At 49.9% G+C, this 23,337-nt stretch overlaps 1 protein-coding gene across 3 annotated transcripts in view; it reads left to right on the top strand.

Moving 5' to 3' along the window:
- Positions 1–23,337, top strand: part of UPF1 (UPF1 RNA helicase and ATPase) — a 1,138,135-nt gene that overhangs the window by 258,933 nt on the left and 855,865 nt on the right. For 2 of the 3 annotated variants that reach the window (XM_069649320.1, XM_069649322.1), the window contains exon 9: positions 18,158–18,266. In XM_069649320.1, the coding sequence (XP_069505421.1) occupies positions 18,158–18,266 (109 nt within the window). The remainder of the gene's footprint in view (positions 1–18,157; positions 18,267–23,337) is intronic. The other variant, XM_069649321.1, reaches the window with a different exon arrangement.

Here is a 23,337-nt window from a genome sequence, read left to right on the forward strand (position 1 = left end):
CTTCATAAGCTACATTCACTTGAACAGACATGTGTCACCTACACACTAGTATTAACCACATGCACTCTTGGACTGTAATCATTTGCATTTGCACACATTCATATGCATGGATTCACACTAATACCCCTTACAATGCATACAAATGTGTACAAAGTGTTGTACTCGCACCTACTCATTTCCAGCGCTGCCACAACTCTGGATTTTGACGTCGCACACCATACGCTGACCTGGATCTCCACCTCAGCATTTCATTGGCCCATGCTGTTACCACTCGGGGCTAAACATCTCACGGTAGTTGGGAAGAGGCAAAGAATGCAACAGGGACCAGACCTTTGATGCCCCCATGGGCTAACTAATGGGAATGTTTAAGAACTCAGTGTGGATTCCAGTGGGTTATGTTTACAAAATAAAAAAATGTTCTTTAGTCAGGACAGACCCCTGCTGCTTCATTATGCTCTTCCTGGTGACTGCCACGTGACATCACTGAGTCCCTGATTGCAAACATCTGAAAGAATGGTCGAATTCAGGCAATGCTGAGCACAGTTGCAGATCTCACTGCTGTTTTCTTCAGGGGAAGACGAGGGGCGTTGCTGCAGGGGAGGTTTCAAAGACAGCAGACTGCTGCAGCCTCATCCATGTATGCTGTGGGTGTGACGTGAGGAGGGAGCATACAAGCTCCGCAGTCCCACAAGTGACCCTACAGTGCTCACATGTACGTTGTTCCAGAATCCTTCTGGGTTTCTGAAATGAAGTAAGCACGTATGTCAAATGATCTATGCTCCTACAACTCGGCACCAGCCAATTTAACAGATCGCTGTGCAGCAGCATAGGGCGGTTGCTGAGGAATTTTCTAAATAAAACACACATTTGCAAAATTGCTTTCATTCTATGAATAAAGAATGGTATGGGTTCAATCTCAGAACGCATTTTTCTCCGAAGTAGCACAGATCTAATTCTATTGGCAAACTTGTTTCATACAAAATGCAAATTACTTTAGCTATTTGAAACAATGTATAATTTTATTTGGATAATACATGGTATATTTACCATTCAAAGATGTCCGGCTTGTTTCCAGAGCGCTTCTCAGTCATCCAAGATGGCTGGCACTATGGAAGAGCTCACACAAAAAAAGATTTTCGAGATGGGCAGGAATGGGTGGTATTAGCCATGATTACATTGGCTAGGGTCCTGGAATGGGAGGGGGTTGCAACTGTGTATCCCTCCTCAAATCTCTCCACTGGAAAAGTATTACAGACCCTCATTCAAAGCCTGTATTTGAAGCTCTTATGTTAACGACAATAGATTTGGCTTTAATGGTAGTGCTTTCAGCGCCATCTAATAGCCCAAACTGAAATCTGTCAATAGTTAGGAAGAGAGAACGTGTGCTTTCAGCTTAGAGCGAAAGATGTGTAGAGAAGAGGAAGAGTGTATGTCAAGGGGCAAGGAGTTCCACAGTGTCGGGGTCAAGAGAGAACATTAATGTAAATAAGAAGGGCCACAAAGAGGCTTGGGGAAGGTTAGGAGATTGACGAGAGCTGCAAGGTAGGGAGGGGCTAAACCATGATGGCACTTGAAAACAATTGAAAGAAAATGGAAACTAAGGGGGCAATCCAAGGGAAGGATGGAGATGCACATGCAAAATGGGTTGATGGACGAATGTGGTGGTAGATAGAAAAGAAGAATACAAACAGCGCTATAGACGGAGGGGCAGGGAGGGTGGGTGAGATGCTGGGAAGGAAGACCCATGAGAAGAGTCGAACAGTAGTCGAGACTGGAAAAAACAGAAGCGGTTTTGTAGCATGGAAGCATGGAAATTGACAAATACGACCAATGTTATTTAGGTGAAAGCGACCGGTCATGACCTGTTGAGGGTATCTGATATCCCGATCTACATGTTTATCACCACCGGAGTGGTCCCCTGGCGCTTTGGCGGCTCTGAAAAAGGGAAAGGGGGGGGGCAAGTTAGTGGGAATAAGGTGGAATAGTGCGAGAGAGCAGTGATGCGCTGTTGGCAGCCTCAGCCCGGTGGGTCCGTTGGCTGAGCTTGGGGTGTTTTACGGTCGGTAGTCGTGTGCTGTTGTGCGAGTCTTTGTGGTTTGTCTTGTTGCAGTGTAGTGAAGTTTGTGCAGATTGCTGTGCTGTAGGTTTGTGGTGGTTTGGTTAGAGTTTGAGAGGTGTATGCAGAGGGATGAAGTTGTTAGTGGATTGGTTAATTGGCATTGTTATCCTTGCAATTATGTCTAGGTGTGATGCTTGTTATCATACACTATTCCATCCCTTAGTTGAATGCCTGTGACAGTGAAGTTTGACTGGCTTGTCCCGATTGTATAGCAGCCAAACCTGTGAATGATGCATGTATGGTAATTTAGAGGGCTGGATCCCAGTGTGTGTGTAATTTTAATATCGCAACCCATTTCTCAGATCTTAACTGACATCCTGCTGTTCTTGTAGCTGAGGGAAGGTGCTTGTTAAGGAGGCTTCTGCTGCCCTCTTGTGAGGGCTGTGTAAACATCTAACCTAACAGAAAAATGTGCCATCCAAAAGGAAGACACGACTCTCTAATGGCGCCTATATCTTAGCAGTGAGACTATTTGGGTAAAGCGTAATGCTAGAAGTTTCTTTCCAATTTCATCACGACACTGAATTAGAAAAGATATGGTGAATGAATACATACTGTATGCTCAGCATCCGCTATGGAGCCAGATGAAATCATCTAAAAATTGACCTACAACGTCCTGAAGAAATTGAGTTAAACACAGATAATAAATCAATGGGAAAGTATAAAGTACTGAAAAGACTACATATTTATGTCCTGAAGATGGCCATCAATATCAGACCCAACAGCACCGAGAGTGCTCCGTATGAGCTAGAAAGGCCGAAACATATGTCGACTTAATAGGAATCTTGTATTTTTCCTCTCACTTTAACAATTAAACATAGGGTATTTGGTGTGTACAAAATAACCCCCTTTCCCTACATCGACGGGGTAAAACAAAATAGAGTGGTTGTAATATGAAATACATGAAACAATAAACCATCAACCGCTCCTTTAAAACCTATGAGGTATGCATAAATGTTGGTAGGATCAACATAATGGATCCCTCCTCTTGATTATGTGTTTATGTCCACAGTAATATATACTGTTTTTCCCGTTCTTTCTGTTTTTGTCAATCATTTCACCATGAAAGGTCTGGTGTTAGTACACCAGTTAGAGTGTAAGTGAATAGCACAGATTTGGTTTGTATAGGTCTAGGCCTTTATGAGCCTTTTTTATGCTTGGCATAAGATGCCTCAAAATAAAATGAATTGTTTTTTCAATGTATAATGTGTGTGGTATGAGTAATCTTAAAATTTCATGAGATTATCTTGGAGCTAATCCTGTGTTTCTCAGGGACTTAAGGTAGGGGTAGTCGACCTATTATCCTGTGTTTTGCAGTCAAATGCTAGCCTTTCCTATCAAAATGGCTGGTGACAGTGGTTTTACAACGAACTACCATGATTCACAACCGCGAACACCAGTAGCGTTAAATCGCAGGAGCCTTGTTTTTCAAGATGTCGTCTGAGCCCCCTCTGTTTAAACCGATCCCGGTCTTTTTTCGCCGTTTCTTTGTGGAAAGGTCTTTCTCGAGTTTTGCTCTGCGTGCCAAACCAGGTTTGGTCCCTTTGTTCCATCACCTTTGGCGGGCTTCAGGACTGAAGACCGCCTCTGGCACCTGAGTGTCTTGGGTCGGCAGGAAGTGAGGGAGGTGCCCAAAACTCAATGTACTTGGTCTCCTAGGAGACCCAAATGCACTCTGGCGTGATTGGCTGACTGGCAAGGACAGCCACCCTGCTGGGTGAGTGGCAGTTAGGCTGGAATGAATGGGATGAAACTGGATAAAAGTCAAGTCTCTTGACTTGGAAGGCAGTCGACCACTGGCATGAAAGAACCAAAGACGAGCTTGACTAGGACGGCTAATCCAACTCCTGGACTGTTGGTTTGCCCGGTGAAGCCCTGCTCCAGGTCTGAATTGCTAAGTTCATCTCGACAGAGAAGCCCTGCAAGGACGACTTCTCCCTTTTGAGTTGGTGGGACCAATCTACTCGACCTGCAAGCCACCTGGATACCATTCTCGGAGCTGGTTGTATTTTCCTCCGAGTGCTGCAGGAAACCGAATAACCAGGGAGAGGGACACTAGTTTGTGTGCTTTACTACAGCATCCGGAGTTGAAGATTTGCCGAGTACCAGCTTTTCGACCAATCACACTGCAGTGCAGGAGTCCCCAGACGTCCTCCTTCTTGTCTCCAAGACTGAGGCCCAGGAACAGCGATATCTGCAGGAACTGCCAGGAACAGAAGTCTTCAGCTGCATCTTTTTCTTCATTTGAAAGGTACTGTGAAACGAGACTGAGTACTCACATCTGATGGTGAAAGTGCTTGAAACTTTTGCAACTAGCAGGCCTAATCGGCTTGTGACCCAACGTATAATTCTTCTAGTTCAAAACTACTTTTGAGAACCTCTACAGAGACTTTACCCTGTGGGAGCTGGACCGATTCAGGTTCTTTGGCAGACTAGGAGAGGTGGGTAGAAAACTCCTCCCACTTCCTGCCTGCCCAGAAACTCTGGAGCCTAGGCAGGGATACCTACGAGTTCCCGCCAAAGGCAAAATACACTCCTCCCCTCCCAGAATGGTAGAAGGGCTAACAAAGAACTACTCTACTAATGGCAAAAAAAGAAGGGAGGCCCCCAACTTGCTACTACGGTGCCCATATTGTGCACTACAGAGGTTATGGACACAGCCTGCAGTATAAAAATACACAATAGTTGATAGAACACGTCCACTGCCACTAGCCATCACTAGATGATTGTTTGACTAAAAAGTCAGAGGAGGAAGATGGGGATGCTAGGTATCCCTTTGGCACTCCACTGAAGGTGGTTTGTGCCAATCTCTCAGACTGTTTTGGGAGAGATACTATCCTTAAGAACCGTAGTTACTTGAGGACACAGAAAAAGAATCTCAATGAAGGACCTTAAGGGTCCTCAGCAACACTGCCCATAAGGAGCTGTGTACTCCAGTAGTAAAACACAGATGCCTTTTTAAGAGCTATGGTGCAGACAGACTCCATAGTACAGGTAGAATACAAAGTATTGAGTTCCGAAAGACTGAGCCCACACAAATGAATGAGTGGAAAAAGGCTCCACTCATTCAGGATTGAAAGAAAAACGTCCAGAAGTCGAGCAAAAAGTGCTGGGGGGTCTCGCTAGGAGGGGGTGGGGGGGTTGTTGAAGCATAACTGATAAATCTCCCTAACATCCAGCACCCTTGTCTTCACAGCCAGATCGGCCACCAACGTCTGCAGGTTCTTTGTGGCAGTTGTATTCTCCAAGATCTTATTTTCAGCAATATTTACCCTCTGCACCAGTGACCGCTGTTATGTATCAAGGGAATTTCTCTTCTTCCCAAGGGTTCCCCCAAACCCCCTTTGTGAGGCTAGGGAGGTCCAGGTTGCACCAGAATGAAGCTTGTCTCAAGGCTAGCTGAACCCACCAGCCCAAGGGAGGAAGTCGTCCCTTCCATGTCTTCCCAGTCAAAACGCAAATGGTGTCTGCACAGTGGCACAGCTTCACCGGGCCCTTCACGGTCCAGAAGGGTGTTGCTGGCGTCTCTTCACTTTGTTGGATGGTGTCCTCCAGTGGTCGACTCCTCCTCTAGTCCCAAAAACCTGGAGCCTCGGCAGTCGTCTGGGCTGAAGCCTGCCCAAGGCAAAATGCACAAAGGTCGCTACCCTGATTCAAACTGAGTAAAAGCCCAGAAGGCACTAACTGACAAATGGCAAAAGACCAGGGACATTTTGGGAAAATGGTCAGTCACCATGTGTGTACTTCAGCTGAGAAATCAGCCTGCAAATGCATGACACAAAGGTAGTAAAAAAGAAACCACTGCCACCAGCCATTCAAGTTAGTGTAGCAGAATGTTACATGAGATTGGGATAAATGAGTTACTGTGTAACCCCCCCAGCACTCAACATAGGTTGGTGCGTGCTGGACCCACAAAAAAAGCTAAGACAAAAGCGTTCTTACTTTTCTTGTGAACAGTAGTTCACCTATGAAAATCTACGTACGCATTTAGAAAAGCCCAAGGGACTTCTCAGTGGCACTGCACAAAAGGTGCCTTGTGTCAGGATTCTAGGGTATACTGTAGGGTTTGCACATAAGGGCATTCACTTTAAATGGCCTTTTAGGTACCCATCTACATCTACACGTTTTAAACACTTTAGATGGAGGAGGTACAGGTGTGGTGATTTGTAGATAATAGGGTTATGATTTGAAACAAACTTTTCCTTGACGAAGCTTGCAGGAGGCCTTGTTTCCCCAAGGCAAAATGGAGCCTCTATTCAGCAGCAGTGATTGGAGGAGACTGGCAGTGAGGTAGTTTGGAATTCCACTGAGAATTGCTAACTGCCTTTCATTCAAGAGTTCAAGGAAACCAGTCGCAGTTTTACAGTACAGCAGCATTGTAGTAAAAGTTTGAAGAAGTAATTTCAGAAAAGTTAATTAGGGAAGGTGATTCACTCAAACTGAAGCAGCAGAGAAGTCAATCCAGGAAAGCTTGTACAGAAGAATAAATCGAAGTGCTAGTATCCTCTTGCTTAAACTGTAAAGGAAATTATTCCATTGAGCGCAGTTACTTTTATCGTTTACCTCTGTTCAGTGTGTAGTTAAAAGACACGCTTGTATAAAAGTATTTAAACTGTAGTTCGTAAAAGCTCAAAGCCTTTATAGTCCACAGCAGTAGAAGGGCACGGGAGCCGTTGCTGATGTGCGCGCGTGATTCTTGAGTGTATTTCACGTCACTTCATTCGGGGCTTATTAACCTGCTAATGAGGCGCGCAGATCTTGTCCTCGGGTTGCAGTGCTGATCTCATCTGCTAACCTTTTTATTTTAAATTTCGTTTTAACAAATACTAAAGATAGTCTACCGCAGTAGATTCTAATCCTTGCATTTGTACTTAGCGCTGTTCTCCAGCATGGGGTCTGGCATGGATTCACATGCTCATGAATATTCCCCGTCGTCAGGCTGGGAATCCTCGGTAAAGAAAAAACCAGTATCAGTTTCGTTTCTGATCTGTCTTTCGTAGTAATAACCAATCACTGGTCTCTGCGTCATACTGACCACAGCCAATGACTGCCCTCTACCTAAGCACCGCCTCTGGCAGCCATCTTCAGATTTTTACCGCACGTTCATGTGTTGGGATCCTCATGCTATTGCTCTCGAGCGTTAGTGCTATGTTTCGCGCTTTTTTTCACAAAAACTTCGATTCTTCGGTCAAAAGAGCCTCAAGCTCCACCGATCCTACATCCGATCAACGGGGACCCGTGTCGGATTCATCTGTGCCCCCTCAAGGGTGAAGATTTCGTCGAGCTACACTTCGGAGGACTCCAGAAGCTTCTCAGGCCCGGTCTCGGAGATGGCCCAGGAGAAGGGAAGCTCGACGCCCGTAAAGCTGTTCAGGGTCTGCCCTGGATGCCAGCTGCAGAACGTCTTCAAGGAGGACGAACACTCTTTCTGCCTTTACTGCCTTCATGAGGACAAGACGCACGTGGAGAAGGACTGTGCGTTTTGCGGCAACATGTCGGAACGGACCATGAAGGACCGCCATCAACGTCTCGCCAACTGGCTGGAGGGTAAGAGCCCGTCTGGCGAGAAGAAGAAATCCGAGCGGTCTTCTAAGACTTTTGAGGGCGCCCCGGCGACGGGGGCCCAACATAAGGCCAAGCACCGCGAGTCCGCTGGCACCGGGAGCGCCGAACGGTCGGGCTCTACGGGCGCCAGGCAGGGCGCACCCTCCCCGGCACCATCAACCACGAGCCAACGCTCTGGGTCGGGTAAGAGGAAGGCCGAGCACCCGGCGAAGCTCCTGGAGAGGCCCCGGTCGAGCTCTAAGGCAGAGGAGGAGCGTGGCAGTGCCCCCTCCCTCAAGGATAAGGCGGTGAGCGCACCTAAGGTGGTGAAGGCCTTGATCCATCCGACCAAGCCCTCTATCGAAACGGTCGCGGCGGCCCTGGCTCAGCCTGTGGTGGCTACACCAGTGGTGGCGACCTCAGGGCCCAGAATCTCCCTGCCTCCTCGGAGGGAGTCTTCCTTTGTGCCCATCGATAGGACCCCCGTGAAACCCTCCGTGGGGAAGAAGGGGGGGCAGGGCGTCGTCGTAGATTCGGCCTCAACCTCAGAAGAGGAGCTGATCGAGGTCTTAAGCCACGGCCTAGGCGTGGAAGAAGGCCAGCCCGTCGGAATGGACCCCGACGCAGGTGACGACGACGACATCGTCGAGGATACCGACGGGGCCCCTGCTCGCCCGTCGGATTCCCCTCTGCCAGCGCCGCAAGACAACTCGGCGGCCATTTTGTTGGCCATACAGTCCTTATGCTCCGAGATAAGGACGAGGCTACCGTTACCGACGGAGGAACCTCTCACGTCGGGGGATCCAGAACCGGGACCTTCTGGTGTTCCCCCTACCAAGAAAAGAAGGATCCATCCACCACCTCCTTTTCAACCGTCGCGCCCCGTCCAGCCCTCCTCCCCGTCCACCCGAGGGGATGATACGGGGACTGACACGGCAGCGACTGGTACGGACGACGAGGCATACGACGAGGATTTTCCGTCGTCGCCTACCACCAGGGCTTCTCCGCCCGACGAGATCGGATCTTTCCACTCAATGATCTCCAGGGCTTCCGAGCTTTTCCAACTCTGCCCTGAGGAGAAGAAAAAGGAAGGCTTCCTTTACCAGCGGCGCGAGGCCAAGAGGAAGACGGTCCTCGCAGTGCCTCTGTTGGACGACATTTGGGATGAGGGCCTTTCCCTCCTCAAGAACCCTTCCACGACGCCAGCTAGAAGAGACCGGTACGAGAAGAAGTACCGGGTCCCGGATACGGCCCCCCTATGCCTCCGGGCGCAGCCTACCCCGGACTCCGTCGTCTCCGCGGCAGCCAGGAAGAAAGCGGGGGGGGGTGCGGCCTCCACATCGACTTCCCCGCCGGACGGCGAGGGAAAGAAATTGGATGCTATGGGACGTAGAGTCATCTCGTCGGCAGCGACGACGATTAAAGCGGCCAACACCTTGGCTATCGTGGCCCGCTACGACAGGGAGCTCTGGTACAAGATAGCTCCCCTGCTGGATTTTCTGCCGGACGACAAGAGGGCGGAGGCCCTTGAGATCCTGCAGGAAGGTGAGGTGGCTTCGGACCACGCCATCACCGTGGCGACGGACATCGCCGACACTGGGTTCCGCCAGCTGGGCAACGGCGTTTGCCTTCGACGTCGTGGATGGCTCAAAGCTACGGACTTTCGGCAGGACGTCCAGACCAGAGTCCTGGACATGCCCTTCGACGGGAACAACCTGTTTGGGAAGACAGTGGACGATTCCCTTCAGGCCATCAAGGCGGATACTGAGACGGCCCGGGCCCTTGGAGTCCTGCAGCAACGACGGACGCCCTTTCGGAGCGGCGGAGGCAAGGGCGCCTCCAAAGGTTCCGGCGGCGGTTTCGCTTCCTACCGTCAAGCGGCCCGCTCGTCGTCGCAAGAGGCCTACAGAGGACGAGGCAAGTCTAGCGGACCCCGCCGTCGTCGCCAAGGAGGTCAAGGCGGCAAGGCCGCGTCCAAGCAGGATTGAACCGGCCGTGGGGTCGGGCCCCCACCGAAGCACCCCGGTGGGAGGCCGGCTGGCGGGCTTCGTCAGCGTGTGGGAGTCCATCTCCACCGACCGTTGGGTGCTGGACGCCCTGGCCCGGGGCCACGCGCTCGAGTTTCAAAGAAGGTGCCCGCGCGTCCCCCCCGTGGCCAGGAAAGAACTTCACGTCCCTCGTGAAGAAGAAGACGGGAGGATGGCGCCCCATCCTAGACCTGCGACGGCTGAACAAGTTCATCAAGGCGCAGAAGTTCCGGATGGTCACCCTCCAGCACGTCCTGGGTCAACTGGAGGAAGGAGACTTCCTATCGTCGTTGGATTTGGAGGATGCCTACTTCCACATTCCCATCCTAAAGGGGCACCGAAAATTCCTCAGGTTCGTGGTCCAAGGGCGTCATTACCAGTTCAAAGCCCTTCCCTTCGGACTACGGTCGGCACTCAGGGTATTCACCAAGTGCCTCGCACCGGTGGCGGCGCAGCTGCGCCGCGAGGGGATTCACGTCTACCCCTACCTGGACGACTGGCTCATCTGCGCCAAGACGAGGGAGCTCGCCGTGGTCCACACGGCAAGGACCGTCCAACTCCTCACGGACCTGGGATTCTCCGTGAACTACGCCAAATCCCACCTGGTGCCCGCGCAAGTCGCACTGTTTCTGGGAGCGAGGCTCGACACAGTGTCCCTTCTGGCCTCCCCGTCGGAGGAGAGGACCAGGACCATCTTGGGCAAGGTGCAACGGATGTTGGTGGCCGACGCGGCCAAAGTGAGGTCCATCAAGTCCCTCCTCGGGATGATGTCTTCCTGCATCTACCTCATCCCCATGTGCAGGCTCCGGATGCTCCACGACGCCAGCTAGAAGAGACCGGTACGAGAAGAAGTACCGGGTCCCGGATACGGCCCCCCTATGCCTCCGGGCGCAGCCTACCCCGGACTCCGTTGTCTCCGCGGCAGCCAGGAAGAAAGCGGGGGGGGGTGCGGCCTCCACATCGACTTCCCCGCCGGACGGCGAGGGAAAGAAATTGGATGCTATGGGACGTAGAGTCATCTCGTCGGCAGCGACGACGATTAAAGCGGCCAACACCTTGGCTATCGTGGCCCGCTACGACAGGGAGCTCTGGTACAAGATAGCTCCCCTGCTGGATTTTCTGCCGGACGACAAGAGGGCGGAGGCCCTTGAGATCCTGCAGGAAGGTGAGGTGGCTTCGGACCACGCCATCACCGTGGCGACGGACATCGCCGACACTGGGTTCCGCCAGCTGGGCAACGGCGTTTGCCTTCGACGTCGTGGATGGCTCAAAGCTACGGACTTTCGGCAGGACGTCCAGACCAGAGTCCTGGACATGCCCTTCGACGGGAACAACCTGTTTGGGAAGACAGTGGACGATTCCCTTCAGGCCATCAAGGCGGATACTGAGACGGCCCGGGCCCTTGGAGTCCTGCAGCAACGACGGACGCCCTTTCGGAGCGGCGGAGGCAAGGGCGCCTCCAAAGGTTCCGGCGGCGGTTTCGCTTCCTACCGTCAAGCGGCCCGCTCGTCGTCGCAAGAGGCCTACAGAGGACGAGGCAAGTCTAGCGGACCCCGCCGTCGTCGCCAAGGAGGTCAAGGCGGCAAGGCCGCGTCCAAGCAGGATTGAACCGGCCGTGGGGTCGGGCCCCCACCGAAGCACCCCGGTGGGAGGCCGGCTGGCGGGCTTCGTCAGCGTGTGGGAGTCCATCTCCACCGACCGTTGGGTGCTGGACGCCCTGGCCCGGGGCCACGCGCTCGAGTTTCAAAGAAGGTGCCCGCGCGTCCCCCCCGTGGCCAGGAAAGAACTTCACGTCCCTCGTGAAGAAGAAGACGGGAGGATGGCGCCCCATCCTAGACCTGCGACGGCTGAACAAGTTCATCAAGGCGCAGAAGTTCCGGATGGTCACCCTCCAGCACGTCCTGGGTCAACTGGAGGAAGGAGACTTCCTATCGTCGTTGGATTTGGAGGATGCCTACTTCCACATTCCCATCCTAAAGGGGCACCGAAAATTCCTCAGGTTCGTGGTCCAAGGGCGTCATTACCAGTTCAAAGCCCTTCCCTTCGGACTACGGTCGGCACCCAGGGTATTCACCAAGTGCCTCGCACCGGTGGCGGCGCAGCTGCGCCGCGAGGGGATTCACGTCTACCCCTACCTGGACGACTGGCTCATCCGCGCCAAGACGAGGGAGCTCGCCGTGGTCCACACGGCAAGGACCGTCCAACTCCTCACGGACCTGGGATTCTCCGTGAACTACGCCAAATCCCACCTGGTGCCCGCGCAAGTCGCACTGTTTCTGGGAGCGAGGCTCGACACAGTGTCCCTTCTGGCCTCCCCGTCGGAGGAGAGGACCAGGACCATCTTGGGCAAGGTGCAACGGATGTTGGTGGCCGACGCGGCCAAAGTGAGGTCCATCAAGTCCCTCCTCGGGATGATGTCTTCCTGCATCTACCTCATCCCCATGTGCAGGCTCCGGATGCGCCCGTTGCAAGAATTCCTGGATGCGCGCTGGATCCAGACGACGGGCAGCTTCGAGGAAAGGATCAAGCTCGACGAGAGTTTCCGACGAGCGATACGGTGGTGGGGCACCCGCGCGCATCTGACGGCGGGCATGGACTTCCAGACCCCAGCCCACCAGGAGACTGTGGCCACGGATGCCTCCCTGGAAGGGTGGGGAGCGCACACCGAAAATCTGCACGCAAGGGGACTCTGGCTCCCGACGGAGAAGTCCCTGCATATCAACGTCCTGGAGCTCCGTGCAGTGTTTTGGGCCCTCAGGTCCTTCCTTCCGTCCCTCAAGGGCAAGGTGGTGAGGATCTTCACCGACAACACCACCACCATGTTCTACATCAGGAAACAGGGCGGAACCAGGTCCCCAGCGCTGTCCAAGGAGGCGCAGGACCTGTGGCATTGGGCCGTCGCCCAAGAGATCTTTCTGGTGCCGTTTCATCTGGCAGGGATAAAAAACACCATCGCCGACTCACTCAGCAGGGAGCTGCGCTCGTGCCACGAGTGGGAACTACGGCAGGATCTGGTGGATCGCCTCTTCCGACGGTGGGGCACACCCCAGATCGACCTGTTCGCGACGGCGACGAACACCAAGTGCCGGAGGTTCGCCAGCAGGTTTCCCCAGACGAGGAGCATGGGCGATGCCTTCTCATTCCCCTGGGAGGGCCTGTTCCTCTACGCGTTCCCTCCCTTGCCTCTGCTAATCCGGCTCGTCAACCAGCTCAAGAGGTCACGGTGCAGGATGATCCTCGTCGCACCTGCGTGGCCGAGGCAGATATGGTTCCCGGACCTTCTGGACTTGTCAGCGTCCCCGCCGATCAAGCTGCCGGCGGACGCGGATCTACTCTCCAGGGAAGGAGGCGCCATCCTCCACCACGACCCGAAGTCACTGAACTTGCAGGCCTGGCTCCTGCAGCGATAGAGTTTGGAGGATACGACATACCGGCCGATTGCAGAGAGATTCTTGCAAAGGCCAGGGCGTCCTCGACTCTTAAATGCTACGGACACAAATGGAAGAGGTTCTCTGTCTGGTGCCACGCACAGAAGATTAACCCTCTACGGATTACGGCTCCCCAAGTACTGCCTTACCTGCTGACGCTGGCCAAAGCTGGTCTGGCACACGCGTCCATCAAGATTCATCTTGCTGCGATCTCCCGATACACCAGAACCACGGGGCGGACGTCCTTGTGGTCTCATCGTCTGGTGAAAGAGTTCATGAAGGGACTGTTCAGATCGTTCCCGCCGGTGAAGGCTCCGGCCCCGGCGTGGGAGCTCAACGTGGTGCTGACCAAGCTCATGGGACCTCCGTTCGAGCCTCTGCACTCGGCCCCGTTGAAGTTTCTATCGTGGAAAACAGCTTTTCTTGTGGCCATCACCTCCGCACGACGAGTGGGAGAGATCCAGGCCCTTTCCTGCAAGGCCCCGTACTTGACTTTCCACGACGCGAGGGTAGTGCTCAGGACGCACCCCTCCTTCATGCCCAAGGTACCGTCGGACTTCCATCTCAACGAACCCTTGGTGTTACCTGTGTTCTTCCCGTCGCCTTCGTCGCCGGCTGAGAGGACTTTGCACTCGCTGGATGTAGCTAGAGCGCTGAAGTTCTACGTGGACCGCACGAAGGGTTTTCGGAAGACGTCACAACTCTTTGTGAACTTTGGACCTGTCAATCAGGGGAAGGCTCTCTCGAAGGCTTCCATCTCCAGATGGCTCTCCGGCTGTATCATGTGCTGTCACCGGTTGGCAAACCGACCGCTGCCTGGCCGTCCGAGAGCCCATTCCACCAGAGCGATCGCAGCTACCACGGCGTTCCTATCTGGTGTGCCCCTGCTGGACATATGCAGGGCTGCTACGTGGAGGTCGACGCACACCTTCACGAAATTCTACTGCGTCGACCGGGATTCCAGGGAGGAGTCCAGGGTCGGCCAAGCAGTGCTGCGCAACCTGTTCGCCTGAGGTGAGCCTGGTGAGGAGGTAAGATGCTTCATGTTGAGTTGATGTGATGCTTAATGTTGAGCCTTTGCCACCTCCCGTGGTTGTGCATGTGTGTACTGCTATGTATTCTTTATTCATGAGCATGTGAATCCATGCCAGACCCCATGCTGGAGAAGGAACAAGTTACTTACCTGTAACTGTTGTTCTCCAGCATGGGTCTGGCATGGATTCACATGCGAACCCTCCCGCCTACCCCTCTGCGGCTCTTCACTTGGTCATACTGCCACTTCACGTGCTTCCAAATCTGAAGATGGCTGCCAGAGGCGGTGCTTAGGTAGAGGGCAGTCATTGGCTGTGGTCAGTATGACGCAGAGACCAGTGATTGGTTATTACTACGAAAGACAGATCAGAAACGAAACTGATACTGGTTTTTTCTTTACCGAGGATTCCCAGCCTGACGACGGGGAATATTCATGAGCATGTGAATCCATGCCAGACCCATGCTGGAGAACAACAGTTACAGGTAAGTAACTTGTTCCTTACTCTACAAGAAGGCTAAAGGAAAAGACCCAGAACGCGCGCGTACAAGCCGCGCTTGCTGCATATTCCCGTTGAGACTACCTGACAAACTGTAGATTTCGTCTTGCAACGTATGGATTTCATCTGTCAGCAAGTAACGGCGAACAATTTTTCTACTTTGAAACTAGGAAGGTTCCACTCGAAACTAAGCGGCACATCGCAAGAAGACTATCATAGTAAAGAACGAACCGTGCTCAGTAAGGTTCAGTCATAAGCAGGAAATCTGAATTTCAACAACCTCAACAGTTTCGGGGCAACGACATCTGACACAAAACTGACTTAATTGAGTTGGAAGCAGGCAGAAATGATCTCAAACAGTATTACAAAAGACTCTAAGCAATTATCTTGACTGCACAGCTGTGCAAACTTACTGTTCATCAGTAAATGCTCAGATAATTAGCTTTGAACTCTCATGGACTCTAATTGACTGATGGGGGGAAAAACAGGGCTAAGAGCAGAGAGAAGCAGCAAATTAACTTGAGACATCAGCGGCAGCTGTCTAAAGTTTTTTCAAGATTTCTCAGAAAACTCCAGTTCTAAATAAAGGAAAGCCTATCTGCACAGCAAGCATAGGCTGCAGGTATTGGTGTCTAGGAAGGGCAAGAAGATAAGGCAAGAGTGGATTGGGAGACTAGTGAAAAGTAATAGTTTTTACTGTGATTGCTTTGTTGGTCCTCGCAGCACTAACTTTGTGAAGCTAAACAAACCCAAGCATACCCAGTTCAGGAAGGATGCAGGAGCAATGGGTGCAGTGAAGATCTGCGTTTATTTTATCCCAATTCCCCTTTCCTCTTGGGTTTGCCAGCTTGGTAGTTTTATCAGCTAAGACTATTGGGCAGGCAGACTTGGGGGGGGGGGGGGGGGGGATGGGGTAGGGGATGGTGTCTGGCAGGCCAGCATCACTCCTGCAGGAAGTTTCAGACTGGACCTGACACCTTGTGTCACCATGCAAAAAGCAGATCCTTATGCAGTTTACCAAACTCCATTAAACAGTAAAACACAAAATCCTAGCCAGATAAAAACACAAAGTGAGGAAAAGGTCCCACTCGCCCAGGAGTAAAAATGAAATGGCCCAGAGTCCAGCAAGATAGCTGGGGGTCTCTAAGGTTAAAGGGAATTGGCACAGGAATGAAAAATCTCCCTAACAGGCATCCACTTATCGTCCTCGAAATCGTGCCTCAGCGTCTGTTCCAAGCTTCTAGTTCTTACTGCCTCGGAAATCATCCAGCTCTGACACAAACACACGTACATACGTATTCAGGGTCAATGTCCTTGACCCAACCGCACATCTTTACCCAGCACCCCTCCATGTGGATCCAACACTGTCGGCAGCAATTCGGTCCAGCAGCGGTCTGCAGCCACCCTGCAGGTAATACCACGCCACAACATTCCACTCGCACTGGTTCCATCTTGTAATGTTCGTCGGCCCAGACCAAGCACTCACGAGTCCAAGATCACTGTTCTCAGTTCCATCGAGGCCAGATTTCGAAGTCCCACCTCTCCTCGTGTTCCTCTGAACCTTGAGCGTGTTTCAGGACAATCTCACGCTCGAAATAGCCATCGTTATTAGCAGGATGAAGCAGGAGCTCGGGCGACCCACGTCCTCGCCCACTGCTGATGGCCATGCTATGCAGCCCTGTCTTGGCAAACACCAGTGTCATTTCACTACGCTGACTGCAGTAAGCGAACACACGCTCCCTCCGAGTGCCTACAAGCACACTGGAAGGGTCTGGTTATTGCTGCCAGGGTATTTACTCATACATAGAAAGATTGCAAAATGATGACCATTTAAAAATAAGAGTATCCAGTAATCTGGTTGCTAAAAAATTGCAGTTTACAAAAAATCGCGGCAAAAGTGCTCTGGTGTGACCCAGTGTTTCCATTATCCCATACAAGGGGAGCAGGGGTTACAGGGGCCTCTGCTCCCTTTGTGCGGTATAATGGGTCTGGGGTTTGCGGGGGTGTTGCCTGTATCCATTACATGGATTGCAGGGGCCACACCACAGCCTTTTTGACGCGATATTTAGCGCCCATTTTTCCGGCGACTTTATTACATGGAACCGTAATAGGACATTGGAGCCCTTAAGTTAAACATTCTGCATTAGAAAATGACTTGTAACGTGTTATTCATATTTTTATGGTGTATACAGTTTACATCTATAAAAAGAGTGCAGCCATCCCATGACCCTTTGTATTCATTCTATGTCTGGGCTTCCATATAAAGTTTTTTCTTTAAGGAGCTGACAAGGAATCCACATTTGCTAGCTTTTGTTCACATCTTTAGATAATGGGGAGTAAGTAGAGCTGAAGTATACACCATGTATGTTCGCTTGTTGGTGGTTCTCCAACGAAGACGCTAGGTGAGGCAGCTGGCTTCTATATTTCTGTTGGGGTTGATTGCATCTAGTTACAAATTAACTTTGTGTGCTTTGTTCCATGAATGAGGTTGACCTTCTTATTTTGAAAGTAATTTATTTTAAATTTCAGTGTTTAAAATAATTCCATTGTGAAGTGCCTCTAGTAAAATGTCATATTTGCCGTTTTGTCTCCCAAATACACGCTCCTTTTTGGATGCAAAATTATCTGTTCATATCGATGCATATGAGCTGGTCTTGTTCATGTCCCACTGTTTTGGTAACCCAGTGTCTTAATTTCACATTTATTGTACACCTGTATGTATTTGCGAGTCTGATATGACCATGTACTAGGAAATGTCACGTGTAACCCCACAAGATTGGAAGTGCTTTCTCTCTAATCACTATACAATGCTTTTTGCATGCCGCAACTGCTTTATTTTCAGCTGTATATAGGCATGGAATTTTAATTTAGAAACACTGAAGAAAGTATATTTGCTCTTAAATTCAAAGAAGAATGGTGGTACTGGCAACAACAAGCAGTTAAGAACGGACTATAACAATGGCATATTTTATTGCACTGTAGTTTACCATGTCCTGCAGGTTGATTTAACATCTGGGGCATTGAGACGGGCTTCAACAATACTTCGCTTTTGGGTGTTGTCGCTTGTCTGTACTAGCCATGTTATATATTAAGTTGTTTTGTTTTGTTCGCCAATCACTATTTTGAGATACGTAATTGAGGCTTTTAAAAAAATTGGTTCTCTTTAACTGCTGCTTGGATTTTCTTTTGGTCTTCTTGGTGTTAGAGTGTAGCCTCCAGAGATGTGATTGTGTGGTTCCTCAGAAATGCAAATGAGGGAGAGTGAACTGCTTGCTGTTCGTCTTAAACATATTTGTATTACGGAAGCAAAGTTGTGTCCCCATTTTCTTTACTTAAAGATGTTAATAGATTAAAGCATCATTGGTAACTGGAAAGAGTTGGTAATCTTTTTGGTTTTAGCATATATTTCATGCGTTTCCCTGATGCAAGTTTGCTGCTCCATGTTTTTAACCCTTTTACAGCCATATATAAAAATGTAAATCGGGTAAACTGCTTAACAAACCTTAACAGATTATGGTGATGAAATTGCTATCGAGTTAAGGAGTAGTGTTGGTGCACCTGTGGAGGTTACTCATAATTTTCAAGTCGATTTTGTTTGGAAGTCAACTTCATTTGACCGGTAAGTTGAGCTTGTATTAAGAGTTGATGTCTGTGAATTGCTTGTGAAAACAGTCTTATCTACATGTTTAGATATTTACTGTATACTGTGTGGGAAATATATTCTGTATATTCCTGTTGACCAACTATCTCAGTAAAAATGTATGGATAATAGTGCTTATTTGAATACATGCTGTTTAATTTGCAGGAATGCTTTTGCAGTCTGCTACATGCCTCAATCCTTTTGTCCAACTGCCCCTCCATCCAAACGGTCACAAAAAGCTTGTACCGCAGCTTAGTGTGGTAGGGCCCCCTTGTGCACAACCTTTGCACCAACCCTTTCCTGTCTCTATTCTTATCTGCCTATCAGTCAGACCATACAATGGTGGTTTCTGCTTTGTTATGCAGGGCATTAAATCCAGTAAGCAGCGAAATGGCATTTGACCCTCAGTGATTGTCCTTGACCTGGGAACACTTGATATATTCCTGCTAATGCTGAATGTGATTTACCTCGATCATTGAAAACCAATGTAATACCCATGCTTCATCAGCAACCAGTATCAAAACAGCCCAACCTTTGACTTCGTTTCATGGCAAAAGGTGTTCCAACACAACATATATAATTTATGACAAAATTGTTCATCGTCGGCCAGAATATTTAAGCAATATAACCCGAGCAGGGGGTCATTGTCGCTCAGGGAATGCCCTGGGACATGAGCTAGAAGCCTGAGTGAAGGGAGGGCTTTAATGTTAGCCCTGGGCATTACCTGACTGGTAATGCCCCCACCCCCTGCTAGGGTTGTGTTTAGTACCCCGGCATGTTGTACTGGTGTACTAATGATTTTTTTCTTAAGTTGAGAAACGGCGTGTTTGCCGTTTCCAACTTGACAAACTACAAAACAGGATGGCTTCATTGATCGGTGAGAAGGGAATTAAATGTATTCCCTTCTCCCTTTCCTTGGTGGCCATTTATGGGAAGGAGATGCGATCCTCAGCAATCTCATCGCAAGGTAAGTGGGGGAGGGGGTGGGGCAGTTTGTGTGGGTGGAATTTGGCATTGGGTAAGGAGGGGATAAGGGGTGCGGGAGGTGCATTTACCCGATTCCTGGCACAGGAAGGTGGCGGCCTTCAGTTGGAGTGGGGGTGTTGTGTGGTAAAGCCTCCGTTCTGAGCCTCTTGATTGGCTGGGAGGCAGCACCCCTGAATACCCCGCCCGGTACTAAAAAAACATAATTTGTAGAAGTCTGCATGTTTTTTTCATGTCACTTGGCTGCATAACATCAAACACTATTTGCACTAGCTAACACTATAGAGCTGTAAAGTCATTCAAAATTGATCTTGTGTAATGAAACACATTCCATTTATTCAAATAGGTTTTTGAAGGGAATAGTGTTGGGGACAGGTAGTTTAATTTTTGAGTTTTTTTTGGGGGGGGGGAAATGCAGAAAGAAAATGTATTCCTGGACAAAGGTTTTTTCACACTATTCCATTCTGTTTAGATTTATTTCCTTGTGCTGCATCACTCTCCATACCCAGGATTCCTTCACCAGTCTGGAAACTATTTTATTTCAAATGAGTGGTTAGCAAGGCTGGGTTGGTATAAGGCATTGATGCAAGGGATTTTTGCCTCCTTCCCTCCATTTTGCTTATTCATTGTTGCATTTTAACATTTAATTTTGACATTCCCATCTGAGAATTTCTTGCCATTCTACCTGTGATCAGATGATTCCTTTTGAGAATTGAACAGGAATGACTTTTTCAGCTGGTTGCGTTCCACTGTCTGATCACCCCCTTCTTTGGTAGTAATCTTGTACGCAACCAGATATGCGGTCTATAATTTCAAAGGCTCCTTCCCAAGAGGTACAACTGATTTTCCTTAGATTGGATCCTTTGCACGTTACAGATGCACGTAGTCCCCCATTTCATACTCTTGTTTTGAGGCTTTAAGGTTGCAAGTCACCACAAATCGATTGTCTTTCTGTATTTTGAGAGTTTGTATTTTACACTGTTGGGAGGGTGGTTTGCAAAAGTCTACCAACGGTAGGACTTTAGAAGACTCTTGGGGCACAGGGCTCCAACTCTTATACTAGGCCCGAACCACACAAGTATGTTGGCAGCAATGGCTGATCAGCCAGGCTTATCTTCGGAGGGAGAAAGAGCTGTAGGAAGGTACAAAGGCCAAATAAACATTTACACACTAGAATGTATATAAAAATGGTTTATTTTATATATACACCAATGTAAAGGTGATTCTTTAGGAAAGTAAGTACTAGAACACACTAGTAGTTTAGAAAAAACAGTGTAACATTCACAGCAAATACATTACTTTTGTAATACTTGCAGAATGGCAGTAGGCAATTCAAAGGTAAGTAACACTTTTGTAATAGCTTTCAGAAGATCTTTTTCAGGTAAGAATTAATAAAATGAGACCAACATAGCAGGTAAATACTTGCATTAATTTCATATGTCTGAGGCTTTAGTCCATCCCTATCTAGTTATGAGTGTCTGAAGGCCATAGTTGGAGGCCAAAACGAGCTTGATGTACAAGCTGTAGAAAGTCCAGAGCTCCAGAGGAAGTCTTCGGTAGCAAGTAACCAACACTCTTCGTTGGAGGTGGGGGGGGGATCAGGGATTGTTTGGAAGGGGATGGGGGAGTAAAGGATCAGGGACCTCGGGGAAGCCTCTCTGGAGGGGCTCAGGTATTGGACCTGGGTGGACGTGAGTGGGTAAACTCGCAACACAGGAGCAGCAAAGCAACTCCTCTTGGCAATTTCTACCAAGAGACTCACAGTACCTTAAATATGAAGAACAGGATGCAGCATGATGTCTCTGCGATGCAGCAGCAGCCCCATGTCACCAGATTCTTAGTTAGGCAGACAAAAGGGACACAAATAGATTTTGCAGCAGCAGTTGAGTGAAAAAGGCTCCAGGCAATGGATTCTCTGCGGTTCTGTGATTTTGGTGGGCTTTTTAAAGCACCAGCGAAGAGTAGTTACCGCCCGGTTGATGTCTTGCTTTCTCATTCCAGCACTTGGGTGAGGGGACTTCAAGGATTGGAATCTTGTCTCTGGAGGTCCGGAAAGAGTCCACCAAAGTTTCGGGAGGATTCGCTCTTCATAAGGTGATGCACTGCACAAGGGCCACAGGTCCCAGGGTATGGTGGTTTGCAGCCGGTGAAGGTCAGCTCATTGTGCAAAATGCAGGTAGTCTTGAGACTGATTGGTCCCTCCAATCTAAGGGGAGAGTCCTTTTGGATCTCTCCTAATTCTTGGAAGCAGTGGTAGGACAGCAGCGGTTTGTCAGGTATCTCCAGTCGTCTGCAAGTGGCTGCAGGCGTCTCTCCTCTTCCTTGTCGGTTCTTCAATTTTAGTTGTCGGCTTGCCTTCAGCTCCATGTTCCATACCTCTTATACAGGAACCAAGCCAATCGGCAAACATGTATCATTCAAACTGTGTGGTGCCTGTACATTCAGGACACCCACACCTGCTCAGTTGGAACTTGTTCCAAGCAGGCACGACACTGGCACCTGGGTAGGCATTACCACGGAACCCTCCCAAGGACCAATGTCAAAGGCCTCCCTCACCGTGCACGGCAGAAGGAGGAACCTAGAAAGGGCAAGCCATCTTGAATTGGCGAAAAAAGAATACTCTTGTCATTTTGATCATTCTGTGTACTACCGCAGCTTTGGGTACAGCCTGCAAGTAAAAATGACTCAAAAGTAGATAGGATATAACCACTGCCACCAGCCGTTCAGATTAGCTTGCATGTAACCAAAAGGGGATACAGTGTAACCCCTCAGAACTCCCCGTAAATTGGGGTTTGCTGATCTCACAATCTAAAAGATAGGAAGGTTACAAAATATCCTCCTGCACTTAGCAACATGTTCTAACAAAGAAATAGCAAAACATAAAAAAGGAAGTCCAAAGGGCCCCCAGCAAACATTCTCATAAAATGTCATCATGGAAAATCAAATTCGTATCATTCCCTTCCATCAGTCTTTGCCATATTTTTTCTATCATCTGATAGGCATGAGTTCATATTTCGAAGGGATTGTGTCCTCCGACGTATTCCTTATCTTTGATAATTCGTCTCGAGCTTGCTGGCATCGGAAATGTTTTCTCTGTAGAGGGCGCTGGGCGTCGACGTCCGCCGAGTCGATGTCCCTCGACAGCCACCGTATCGGTGCCGACATCACCATGCCCATAAATAGCCACACGCGGCGTCCGTTGCTCAGTTCACTTTTTCCGCGCTTTGTGGGGCCTCGGAATATCGTCGTTCAGTCAGATAAACCTTCTACTTTTCCTCGAATATACCAACTCGTTCTCGATAGCATCTTCATCGGAACTGACAACGCCGCGATCCGGCTTTAAAAAATGTGAGACTGCGGTAAAAAATTTCGATAACGGATCCACACAAGATCTGCTTGTGGTGCTTGGGAGCCGAGCACCATTGTTCGGAGTTTGAGGACTGCATGTCCGTGACGGCGAAAGCCTTGAAGGAGCACAAGGGGAAGCTCGAGAGGTAAGTCAGTCAAAACCTCCTCGAAAGTTTCTTCGGCTGAGTCGAGGCATTCGTTCCCTCGCCGTCAAACATTCCCATTCTAGATCTCAAAGTAGCTCCCACCATTCATCGAGATCAAGACACTCAAAGAAGAGACGTCGAGGATCCCCTTCCTCGTCTTCTGTTTCCCCAGAAAGGGTCTCCTGCCCCACAAAACACAGCTCTCTGGCTGAGTGGGAGGAATTCAGGAAGAAAATGTTAAGCGTCTTCGAGAAAGCGGTCTCGACCCCCTCGAAGACAGCTGAGGGTGATACCCCGGGTGAAAAACCCAAAAAATCGAAACGCTGCGAGTCGCTGCACCCGGCAAAACATTCCACCCGAGAGTGCCACGGGCCATCTGGTAAGAAGGCACCGTCTTCGACGCCATCGTCTAAGATCCCTTCGCATGGATCGGCGCCATCGATGCCGTTGTCGAAGGGTTCTTCGACGCATCGGTCGGTCGACTCGACGCCAATGAAGGAGCAAACCACGGCTACTTCACAGCCTACGGTGATAGCAAGAGCCTCCGGCACGACGCCGAGACCGTCGTCGAC

Source organism: Ambystoma mexicanum, chromosome 1p (genome assembly GCF_040938575.1).
Source record: "Ambystoma mexicanum isolate Mex_15411 chromosome 1p, UKY_AmexF1_1, whole genome shotgun sequence".
Lineage (NCBI taxonomy): Eukaryota > Metazoa > Chordata > Amphibia > Caudata > Ambystomatidae > Ambystoma > Ambystoma mexicanum.